The sequence below is a fragment of the Protopterus annectens genome, chromosome 7.part0 (assembly GCF_019279795.1).
Source record: "Protopterus annectens isolate FY-2018-M chromosome 7.part0, PAN1.0, whole genome shotgun sequence".
NCBI classification, from domain to species: Eukaryota; Metazoa; Chordata; order Ceratodontiformes; family Protopteridae; genus Protopterus; species Protopterus annectens.
The window spans coordinates 216,490,703-216,503,401 of NC_056739.1; the positions used below are offsets into that span (position 1 = coordinate 216,490,703).

The 12,699-nt window shown below is 41.2% G+C and overlaps 1 protein-coding gene across 1 annotated transcript in view; it reads left to right on the forward strand.

Moving 5' to 3' along the window:
* Positions 1–12,699, forward strand: part of CSDE1 (cold shock domain containing E1) — a 2,062,269-nt gene that overhangs the window by 1,721,395 nt on the left and 328,175 nt on the right. The window contains exon 16 of the mRNA XM_044076154.1: positions 10,758–10,936. Coding sequence (XP_043932089.1) covers positions 10,758–10,936 — 179 coding nt within the window. The remainder of the gene's footprint in view (positions 1–10,757; positions 10,937–12,699) is intronic.

The window sequence follows — 12,699 nt, forward strand, 5'->3', positions numbered from 1 at the left end:
GAGGACAATCTCAAGGATCTTACAGAGCTTAGACAGTGGCAAGCACCATCCCCAAGAGATGGAGAAGATAGACCACAGTCATTTAGAAAACAGACACAATGACTTCCCCCCCATGCCTTCCAAACAAAGCTATAATGGCAGCACCTTTGGGCGGAAAACTGGCCTTATTTTCAAAAAACTGGCACATTGTTACAAAAGACAAATGGATTCTGGATATTATAGACAGAGGCTACAGGTTCCACTTTCACACCCTTCCAAAAATGAGAGGCATGCCAAACCTGCCACAAAATCAATGGGCAGAGGCACAAAGACAAATTTCCGCTCTCATGGATATGAAAGCAATTCAAGAGGTACCTGCAAAAGAACAAGGTCAAGGTTTTTATTCAAGACTATTTCTGGTACCAAGGAAGGACAAAGATTGGAGACCCATCTTAGACCTATCTATTCTAAACACATATCTAGAGGTACCAAAATTCAAGATGCTCACATTACAGCAGCTTCTTCCCATGCTGGGCAATGAGTCTTGGCTGGTAACGTTGGACCTCAAGGAGGCATACCTGCATGTCCCTATCGGACAAAATTGCAGTAGATACCTCAGATTTCTTGCAGGTTCAACCCATTACCAATTCTCTGCATTGCCCTTTGGCTTATCTACTGCGCCCAGAGTGTTTATGAAATGCCTGGCATCAGTAATTGCCTTCTGCAGACAACAAGGGGAATACAAGTCTACCCATATCTGGACGACTGCCTGATCCAAGCAGACAGCAAGGACATTCTATTGCAGCATCTGGCGTTTGTAATAAAACTGGTAAACTACCTGGGATACACAGTGAACAAAAAGAAATCAAAACTAATACCTTCTCAACAGATAATTTTCCTGGGTGCCAGCTTAAATACAACAACCCAGATGGCCTACCTCACGCCAGACAAACAAGGGCAACTGTCTCAATACTTCAACAAAATGGCAACTGTAACCAGACTTAACTGCAAGGAAAGTCCTGCAGGCTCTGGGTTTCATGGCATCTTGCATCCTACTAATACCATGTGCAAAGCTGCATATGAGGAAACCACGATGGTACCTAAAAAAACTTATGGTCTCAACACAGCCACAGCTTGGAAACAGTTATACCACTCATTCCATGCCTTCAAAAGGAATTTTTGTGTTGGGCTCAGGCATGCCAAAGAAACACAGGTCTCCCTTTCTGCTTACCTCAAGCAACTCAAATTATCACAACAGACGCCTCCGACTACGCTTGGGGCGCACACATGGCAGATCAGTGTATTCAGGGAAAATGGTCCCAAAAAGAGAAGCACCTACACATCAACCAAAAGGAGATGCTAGCCGTGCAAAATGCTCTTATGACCTTCAAAGACTTGCTGCATCCAGGCCAGATATTAATAAGGACAGACAACACCACAGTCATGTGGTGCATAAACAAACAGGGGGGGGACTCATTCATACCCCCTGTGCAGGCAAGCTATGACCCTGTGGAACACAGCACTGGAATTACAAATTCAACTACAGGCACAATTCCTGCCAGGGAAGGAAAACACACTGGCAGACAACTTAAGCAGAAATATGACAGACCCACACGAATGGAAGTTGCATCCTCAAGTCTTCTCAAAGATAACTCAGGCATGGGGGCAGACAGACATAGATCTATTTGCTACCCACAGAAATTACCAGTTGGAGAAATTCTGTTCAAGGACTTATCATCCACAGGCCTGGAAAGTGGATGCACTCTCTTTCAATTGGACAACATTGACAGTCTATGCCTTCCTGCCTCTACCTCTACTGACCAAAGTTCTATTAAAAACCAGAGCAGAGAGGCCACAGATGATTCTCATTGCTCCAGACTGGCCACGGCAGCACTGGTATCCTCTCCTAAAGAGCCTGTCACACTCACCACCATGGATCCTACCTCTAGTTCCTCTTCTGTTATCCCGGCACAACTACAAAACCCTTCACAGCCAGCTCAAAACCTTAAATCTAGCTGCATGGAGAATACCTTAATTTCCCAACAGACTCTCCTCTCCAAGGAGGTGCAGGATGTCATCTTGGAGGCCAGGAGACCCTCTGCTAGAAAAACCTACTCCGCCAAATGGAAACTATTTTGTTCCTGGAATCAAGAAAAGGGCCAGAATCCTTGGGTAATAAATATACCTCAAATTTTACAGTACCTAGCGGAGATGTTAAACAGTGGCCTTTCTTTCTCCTCCGTCAAGATCCACGCTTCAGCCATTTCAGCACAATACAATACAGATCCTGATTCTCCTTTATTCTCACATCCTCTAAGGCAGTTCCTCAGAGGGGCAAAAAATATAAAACCCCCACGGAAACCACCAGTCCCAGCTTGGGACCTCAACTTTGTATTGGAAAAGCTGACTCTGCCTCCTTTTGAGCCGGCTTCAACAGATCTACAATACTTGTCGTGGAAAACAGTCTTCCTTCTGGCCATTACCTCAGCACGCAGGGTTTCGGAGCTACAGGTCCTCATGGTTGTGCAACCATTCATCATTTTCCATCAGGACAGGGTTTCCTTACGAACCAACCCTACCTTCATGCCAAAGGTAGTATCCAGTGTAGCTTTGAATCAGACTATTCATTTACTACCTACCTTTTATCCAAATCCACAGAACAAAGGAGAGAGGCTACTACATTCCTTGGACATTCACCTGCAACTTCTTTATTACATGGACAGAACAAAGTCATTCAGGAAATCTAAGCAGCTCTTTGTGTCCTATGCTACAGGTGCTCAAGGAAAGGCTATTTCCAAACAGACTATTTCAAAATGGATAGCCCACTGTATATGCTTTTGTTATTCATTTCATGGAAAGTCAGTGCCTGTATACATCATATCCCACTCCACCAGGGCTACAGCTACCTCTGCAGCTTTTCTCAGGGGGGTCCCTACCAAGGATATTTTGGAAGCAGCTACTTGGAGTTCAGTGCACACTTTCTCCAAGCACTACCACCTTACACTATACTCAAAATCTAGAGCGGGCTTTGCCACAGCAGTCCTGCAGGGCATTCTAGCCCCTCCTAATTCCGCTTAGTACCTACCACCCTTACTTAGCTTTGGGATTCTACCCAAGTGTGATGACTGCAGCTGTATGCACGATGAACATAGTACAGTTTTGTACCTACCATAAATGTAGATGTTCGAGTGCTCATACAGCTGCAGTCCAGGTTCCCCTCCCTCCATCCCCTCTTAGGACAGGGCTTATGACAAACACCTTTGTCATGCAACCTATTTGGGGTTTTCCTTTATGGTGTATTTGCTTGCAACTACTGTTTTGATTTATCTACTTTGTATGTTTGCATAATATCATGTTTTGCCTTCCTTCTAGGGGCACCTGACATCTGGGGCAAGAAAAACTGAAGAAAATGGTGTCGGCTGCCTCTTTTATACCCCTGCCGCACTGATGTCAGGGAAGAAGCGACGACAACCGATGCCGGACCTAGACTTTGGAATTCGGCCGACCGAGGACCCGCCTGACGGCAGGATAACCCAAGTGTGATGACTGCAGCTGTATGAGCACTCGAACATCTACATTTATGGTAGGTACAAAACTGCACTTTTCTGACCCTCAATCACAATATCTGTACCGTCTACCCAAGATTCATAAGGATTTGTTAAATTCCCCAGGGAGATCAATTGTTTCGGGCAGTGGGTCATTAACCGAACCATTGTCGGCCTTTTTGACCAAATATTTACAGCCTTAGTTCCCTTTGATTCGGGCCAGGATTCAGGATACTACCAACTTTCTACAAATTATTGAAAATATGCAATTAGAGCCGGAGTGGCTTATGTGTACCCTGGATGTGTCTTCACTCTACACTAACATTCCACACTGGGCTGGCCTTGAGGCTTTACAATTTTGGCTTGACAAAGCCAGTATTTATCCCCCTGGATTCAATACTTTTTTGGTTTGTTTAACTGAACATGTGTTGACCAAGAATGTTTTTTTACTTTTTTGGTAAATGATTTTGGCAAGTAAAGGGTATGGCTATGGGGGCATCTTTTGCCACCATTTATGCCGATCTTTTCATGGGCTGTATTGAACAGCAGTTAATCTATGATGATCTACACAATTTATATCTTGGGGAAATTGATATTTGGCGACGCTACTTGGATGATTGCTGGATGGTGTGGAGGAGGGATGTAGCTTTTTTGCAGGAGTTTGTGGAATACTTGAATCAGAATAAATGGGGCATTCATTTCACTTTGAATGCTCATCAGGATTCTGTTACCTTCCTAGATGTTACTGTCACTAGGGATGTAGACCACAGATTAAAAACTGAGGTTTTCCGCAAACATCCTCAGTGTAGTACTGTTCTAAATGCTCAGAGTCATCACCCCCGACACATCAAACGCAATATACCCAAGTCGCAATTTCTTAGAATGCATCGCATCTGCTCCTCACATGATTCCTATGCCCATTATGAACAGGATTTACATACCAGATTTATCCAGAGGGGATATAGTGAAAATATACGTCAGGCCAGGGACTTTGCCAGGCAACAATCTAGCTCTGACCTGTTGCAATATAAACAGTCTTGTCTAGACAAAGATTTACAACAGCCTATTCGATTGGTTACGACGTTCGGCTGGAATATCCAAACTTTTAAACACGTCATTAACCATCTTTGGGACATTTTAAAAGCCAGTGCCAAGCTTAATGAAATTCTTCCTTCCAAATGCTTATTTTCCTTTCGTAGGGGCTCACTTTGGAGTCTCATTTACGTCATTATAAACGTAAGGTGCAACCCTCATTACAATCTACATTGTTTGGTAACAAGGTCAGGGGTTGTGTACCTTGTGGACATTGTTCTGCATGCCCTTATGTATTGAAAACTAAAACCCTTACTAGTTCCAACACCCCTAAGGTTTATGATATTTTATGCTATGGTAATTGCAGTGCTGAGTGGATTGTTTATTTGGTTACCTGTTCCTGCTCTGCGTTCTATATAGGACAGATGTCTAGATCACAGAGGGTTCGATTTTCCGAACATCTCATTGAGATCAGGAATAGGAGACCTACAAACGCTCTATATCAGCACATTTTAATTCACAAAACGGCTAGGTTTATATTCACTGTTATTGATAGGGTTCAGGGCCAATATATGTCTAAAGTTGGTTGGCACATGTTACTAAATAATAAAGAATCTGGTTGGATTATTCGGCTGGGGGGGTTGTTTAAACCTAGCCTTAATGTGTTGTCTTAGATAGCCTAACCAACCAATGGTATTTTTGTATGCTAATGATGCTTTCTATATATGGGATTGTTAATATGTTAAGCACTGAGGATGCTGTGTGTTTTTGGAGCAACCGCATTAAAGGAGTTCTAATTTTTCATCCTCGTTGTGCTGGACCTTTTTGTTTTTTTACAGTCACTGTTGGTTTTGTCCATGCACATCCGTACGTACGGGTGTTTATATACTCACCTGGAAAGTGGATGCCCTATTTTGCAGTGGGTAAATCTCTCAATCTATGCCTTTCCCCCTCTGCCCCTTCTCTCAAGAGTATTACTCAAGATAAGACTGGACAGACCAAGGACATTTCTGATTGTCAGGGACTGGCCATGCCAGCACTGGTAACCACTCCTGTGCAGCCTGTCACCGGTGCCGCCCTGCCACCTACACTAGAACCCAACCCTGCTCTTTCAGCAGGAGGGGCAGATTTTGCATCCATAACTGCAAACCCTAAATCTTGCAGCCTGGCTTAGTCCATGGATTCTCTCCCAGCAACCCTAAGCAAGCAAGTGCTGCACATCATTCTTGAAGCCAGAAAGACCCAGTGCAAGAAAATCCTATGCTGATAAGTGGGAAAGGTTCTGCTCCTGGATTCTGTCTAAAGGCGATGACGCAAGTCTCCCCTCCCTGCCTCTAATCGTGGATTACTTAGCAGATCTACTCCACAAAGGCCTGTCCTTCTCCATTAAGATGCATGCCTCAGCCATTTTGGCTCATTACAACACTGAGCCACCTCTCTTCCTCTCACCCTTTTATCAGACTGTTCCTGAGAGGGGCAAACAACTTAAGGCCGCCAAGGAGAGCACCCACCCCTGCTTGGGACCTTAACTTTGTACTGGAAAAGCTCACGCTTCCCCCCTTTGAACCTGCTACGTCAGCAGACTTAAAATTCCTCTCTTGGAAAACAGCCTTGCTTCTGACCATCACTTCAGCTAGAAGAGTGTCTGAGCTACAAGCACTTAAGGCTGTGGAACCCTTCATTATTTTCCATGCTGACAGGGTTTCCCTCAGGACTAACCCTTCCTTCATGCCTAAAGTGGTGCCCATTGTGGCTCTCAACCAATCCATCCATTTGCCAATTTTCTTCCCTAATCCTCAAAATAAAGGGGAAAGGATCCTGCACTCCTTGGATGATGTGCACAGATAGCTGAGATTCTATATCATAATGTTGAATGCTGACAAGTTCGAAGCACTAAACGTTGAACTTGAAAGTTCGAAGTGAAAAAAACTTTGAAACGTATAACTGAGATCGCCATAGAGTGCGGGAAGGGAAGATTTCCCTTTACAGGACTGTAGTGCGATCTCGTAGTTGGTATATTTAAGTAGCTGGGAGGGGTGCAGGGGGGAGTGCCCCCCTGCATAGAGCGTTTTTTGTTTGTTTTTTGGGGTTTTAAGTGGGTTTTTTTTTTGACATTCAACGTTTTTAGACTTCGAACTTTCAAGTTCGAAGTTTGAAGCTTCAAAGTTGTCAGCATTCAACAGTCTGATATAGACCCATCCTACCTTGATAGGACTAAGCCCTTCAGAAAATCTGACCAGTTTCTAGTCAGCTTTGCAACAGGGGCAGAGGGCAAGGCCATTTCAAAACTAACAGTTTTGCAAATGGATAGCACACTGCATCCATTTCTGCTACAAGCGCCATGGGAAACCAACCACTCAGGTGGTCAGAACACATTCCGCTAGGCAACATCTACCTCTACAGTATTTCTCAAGGGAGTCTCTACCCAGGGACATCCTGTAAGCTGCTACCTGGAGTTCAGTACACACCTTCACCAAGCATTACCACCTGCCTGTCTTTTCCAAATCCATGGCAGGTTTTGCAACAGCAGGTCTGCAAGGCATACTAGCCAGCCCTAACTCTTCTTGACTGCCTCCACCCTTCAGCTTTGGGAATCCACCCAAGTGTGATGACTGCAACAGTGAAACATGAGCAGCATAGTACAGTTGTGTACACTTACCATAAATGTAGATGTTCAAGTGTATTCACTGTTGCAGTCCTGGTTTCTCTCCCTCCAGCCCCCTGGTTTTTCTCTCTCCTCTCTATGGTTATTACTTGCGCCTTTCAGGGGTATTGGTATTTACTTTTTACTGGTGGTATTTTCCCCACCATAACTTGGCTCCCTCTGACATTTGGGGCAAGAAAAACTAATGTAATAGTGTCTGCTGCCTTTTTTTATACCCCTGACGACCTGACATCAGTCCTGGAGCAACAGCATCCAACGCAGAAATATTAAGTCTCTAGTATTCGGGCCGACTGCTGAGGGCTACTTGCAGGCAGATAACCCAAATGTGATGACTGCAACAGTGAATACACTCAAACATCTACATTTATGGTAAGTGTACACAACTATACTTTCTGAGACATAAACAGTTATTTATAGTTTTGCTTATGACATTGGTTAAGAAATGTGCAACACATTTGTGGAAAACAGGAATGCCCAAGCATTTCAGTTAACTGACTTCCTAGATGAAGTGATGCAACTAGCGCTTCCACGTGTTACAGTGGGCTCCAAGCTTAACACTGTGCTAAAATGGTCACCTTGGTCTGCATATAGATCAAGAATTAGTGATGAAAGCTAGTCATGTAAGTAAAAGTTATAGCCAACGTTGTCAAGTTACTTGTACTTTGGCTTCAGGATTCTTTTATCAGCTATGATTTTAATTAGTGTTCCAACCAAATTTTATATCCTAATAGATGCAATTTGACGTGCTTTTAAGAAAACTTTGTTGAACGAATGTAAGGAGATTGAACAATGTTATATTAAGCCAATAGTATGTTTATTGTGCATACCAATATATAAATCCCAATTTGTACAGATTAGTACATAACTTTTATGAAAATTGTACTGAACAATTTATGGCGATTGTAAAATGCTGTGATGTCCTACAGTCGACTGTAATAAACAGTACTTACATAAATTTTAAGTAAAATTTTTGTCATGGGGAGGGAGCAGTAGCTAATGGCTTAATTTACTGCAGGGTTTGTGATTACTGGCATTGTCACATGGTCCAGTGCTAGAGGAGATTGGCTGCTTGTTTATGGTATTGTATTTGTCTTGCTTTATGTAAAAAAAAATAAAATGATCTGTAATACAGTAGGTGAGAAGAGTTGAGTAGCAGCAACAAGAAAGTATAAGATTATTTGAACAAGTTAGTGTAATGGTCCAAAGGATAGCAACTTAACTTTAATGTAATGCATCAGGGTTAACAGTGATTACTAGTGCATACTTGTTAGACACTGGAGGAAAGGAGGTTAGATGTGAAAATGAATTTGACCACTTTTTTATAGCTTGTAGTTGTGAAACTCAGCGAGTTGGGGATATACATTTTGTGAGATCCAGATGGTTGGACATTGTTAGGCTTCATCTGGCTTATTTTCAATACTGTAGACATTACATGATGACAGAAATTAGTATGCTGGGTATATAATGACTACCAAACTGATCAACAGGATGTCTCATCTGAATATTGGGGGGATGACTGGTTAAAGGGTATATTTTTATTGTAGACTTCGTTGACTTAGTCCCATTAAGCCAGTACCCTCTTTTCAGAGGAGGCTTGTGGTGGTATTTATAGCACTTGTGAACTTCCCAACCCCCTGATAAATGCCATGGGATATTTTACATCTATCTGAGCTGCCACCAACTCTGGCTGAAGGATGGCACACTCAAGACTACTTTTGCTGCACTGCTGTCAGTATTGAAAAGTTAATCCTGGTAACAGCTCTGGGAATACAAAAGATGAGTGTACTACCTGATGAGCTGCCAGTGCTTTGTAATTAATACATGTATGAATTTTTTCAGATGCAAATGAAGAATGTTATTTAGTTGCCATCATATTCTTTGAGGTAAAGACAGTAAGTTAGTAAGGGTAGCAGAGAGGAGTGATTAGTGGGGGGGGGGGGGGTGCTCGTTTTACCTTTCTGAATGTGAAGCTTTTTCTTTTCTTCAGGACAAAGTGTAGTGAGTCGATGGAGTGCATTGCCCAAATGTTTTGTAGAGGGAGAAGACCATACTAGAAGTCGGACTGAAGCAGAATTAGTGGGATGCAAGTTTGGGAAAGTAGCTGCACAGCTAGGTAGTGTTAGTAGTGTCTGTCATTTGGTGTTTTCATAGGTTGAAATATCTCCTATCATTCTGAAAGTTAATAGAACTAACAAACTTAATTTCCATTATGCATCAACACATGCTTTAAGGTTATCCAAGGTTCTTTCCCAGCTTAAACTCCATACCATATCTTGACAAAGTCTGTGGCCAAGTTCTTCGTTATAGGTGAGAAGTACTTCCAGCATCATTCTTCCACTTAAGTTGAATTTGGTGTACACTTGTTGCTTGGAAGATTGGATAACGCAACAGCATACTAACTGGAGTCAGTCACTGTCTTGATCAAGTACTGTGGTTTCTGGGGAATTATAATTAAAATGGAGTATTTAATAAACACTTGGTGCCAAGGAAGATGGTTAATGAAACATGGTAGGTTGTTACACTTCTCAGTTTGGGTATGAAAATTAGAATGCAGGTGAAAAGTATTGACTGTCCACTGAAGTTAAATTTGTTTTTTTGTTTACAAATGGACGTTGTCCATGTGATAGCTCAGTAGATATTGGTCCCTTAAATAAATGTAATCTAGATCACTGGCCTTACTGACTGGGAAGAAATTTGTTGCTTGTAGCATTTCACTATTTGGCTTGGACTGATTTTCAGCAGTTGGCTCATTGAACTCTAGCTCAAGTTTAGGCTGCTGAATTTGTTTTGAAAAGCCATGTGATAAAGTGATGATGACTGCTGCTAGGCATCATAAGGCAGCTAATTGGTAGACTGTCTTTATAAAGGGGAAGCCCTACCACCTCCCACACACACTGTGTGCAGTTTACCTCTTGCCATTAAGTAAAATGTCAACAGTCTGATCTCTCTATATAGGACTGTCCACTCCATTATAGTGCTCAGTAAGAGTCTTGACTAATTTTTATACTTTTAAGCTAGAGGAATTTGACTGCTTCTTGTTGAATTGCCCGTCTGAAAAATGGACATCTAAAAATATTCCCTTACTGTCTTCTGATGGTTTGCCTAGTTCATGAACATAGAATAATTTCATGTTATACACTTGTTTGTGTGTGCGTGCACATGTGTGTACGTATAATATATTTTATTACATACACACATGCATATTATAAAATGTATGTGAATTGCATGTATGGCTGCATATTATAAAGTGTATGTGAATTGCATTTATGGCTGCTTCTGTTTTTTTTCTCCCCCTTTGTGGAAATATTCTCAATTCCAGATCTCAGGAGCCTGCTAGTTGATGATTAGTATTTGTGGTTATAATATAATACAAGTCATATTGCTTTTCACCTATGCTGTTTTGTGAATGAACTTTAAAAATGTCTATTGTAAATGTAGTAGACACGATTTTTGATAACCTTGATAACCTTTATTGTTTTCTAGTAATAGTAGAAACCTGCTTCTGTTGATGTGTGTTTGTATTTCTTGCCTTGAAGGGGATATGATGGGTGAGACAGTTCCGTTTGGAATTGTTGGAATGGCTAACAAGTGTGACTGCTTACAGAAGGGAGAATCTGTGAAGTTCCAGTTATATACTGTTCCGCAAACAGGACAGCAAATGGCATGCAACATTACTCCATTACGCAGAGCCACAGTAGACAGTGTTAAAGACCAGGTAAGTTCCAAATGGTGGTAAAAGTGAAGATGTGTAAAGCAGGACATTAGAATGCACAAATGTTTAAGTGGAAAGCATTGCATTGAGTATGGTAGTTCAGAAGAGTTAAGTTTTTTTTGTTCCATAGGTCAGTGACAAAAGGAGTGTAAAAATGATTAAATGCAAGCTTTCAGATGCTGAGCTTTACCATTATGAACCTGGAGAGGTATTTTACTCACCAGTAAGATCACAGGTTTCCAGACCATAGGATAAGACTTTGAAAGAAGGTACATAGAAACTGTTGTAGCAGTAGTAGTTGTAAGGAAATATATTAAATTGGAAGAAGCCTGCTTCTGTCACGTTCATTAATCCAGTATTGTATGGATATAAATAAGCGGTTAGTACAACAGTTAAGATTGAAAGGGGGGATAAGGTCAATTATAAACACTGACCCAGATTTGGAATATTAGTTGAAAAATGAAATTGACATGTTTTGCCATATATTTTAGGTATTCAAATACATAATCATTGCTTTATATTCTAAATGTTTTTCTTTGTAAATGGTGAGCTGCATTTTAATAGCTTCTTAAAGATAATTGCAACATGTTTAATATGCATAATGTCATAAGTGTGTTTTTTTGCAGTATTGGCTTGAATTTCAGTTAAAGTACATCATAAGATCTTGCATTATGCAAATTATTAGCAGTCAGTTTGCCTTTCTGTAAATCTTGAAGAGCTTATACTTTTGGATATGATTCCTTTGTCTTTTTGATTTTCGTTATAGTCCTCATTGGTTGTGATCTTCAGAGCTTTTCTGTTTGTAGGCGGATTTTTAGCATTTCTTCCAGCATTTACATTTGTGGTGCAGGCATATGAGGTGGTATTATTGGGGCACATGAATGACTGCCTTGGGTACATTCTTGGTTTCATCAGGCTTCCTTGCAGGGTGGCTTTCTGTGCGTAGTCTGCTTGTCCTTCCTGTGTTCATGGGTGTTCTGATTTCCTTCCACATTGCAAATACATGCAGTAGGTGGATTGAAGACACTCAGTTTGCTTAAGTGTGAGTGGTGTAGTGTGAAAGAATAGCTGTGGCAGGGTTAGCTACCGAGGGGTGTGAACCTTTGTTCTAAATGATTGCTACTGTTGAAGTGATAACCTGACACCATCTACAAAAATGGGTAAATGGGTTGTGGATGGGCTGGATTTTACATTGCTTGTCATTATTATGCATGTCTAATGCTAAATTACACATTCATAAAACTTGAATGTTATCCGCAATGCTGTTTCATCAGACAGAAGTCCTAAGCTAGCAGCTACTTATTGGCTTAAATGAGAACTTTATCCAAATGTCAAGTTTTTTTTTCTAAATAATTTTTCTTCAAGGTAATCCAACACTAAAAGTACCACACCCAAAAAATTCATCATTTAGTAATTATTCTCTTCGTATTAAGCTTGAACTTGTCTGTTTGCCTTTGTGAAATGTTGCATTTTCTTTCCTGTTTCTCATTATATTGCATCCTATAAGACAGAAGTTTAACATACACCTCAGTTGTCCAGAATTTTGTAGAATGTCCAGATTTTTGCATAAATATTTTTGGTCTGCACTTCAAAATGCCTGATTTTTTTGACAAATCCTTGAGTAATATTTGACATCTGTCCCTGATGTTCTGGCTTTGTCCCACCTTTATTTGTGGCTTTGTCAGAATTTTTATTTTGCTAAAAAGAAGCCATGGGGCATTGGACAGAATGGGTTACATCATTGATTCTAGCTACAGAGCCAGTAA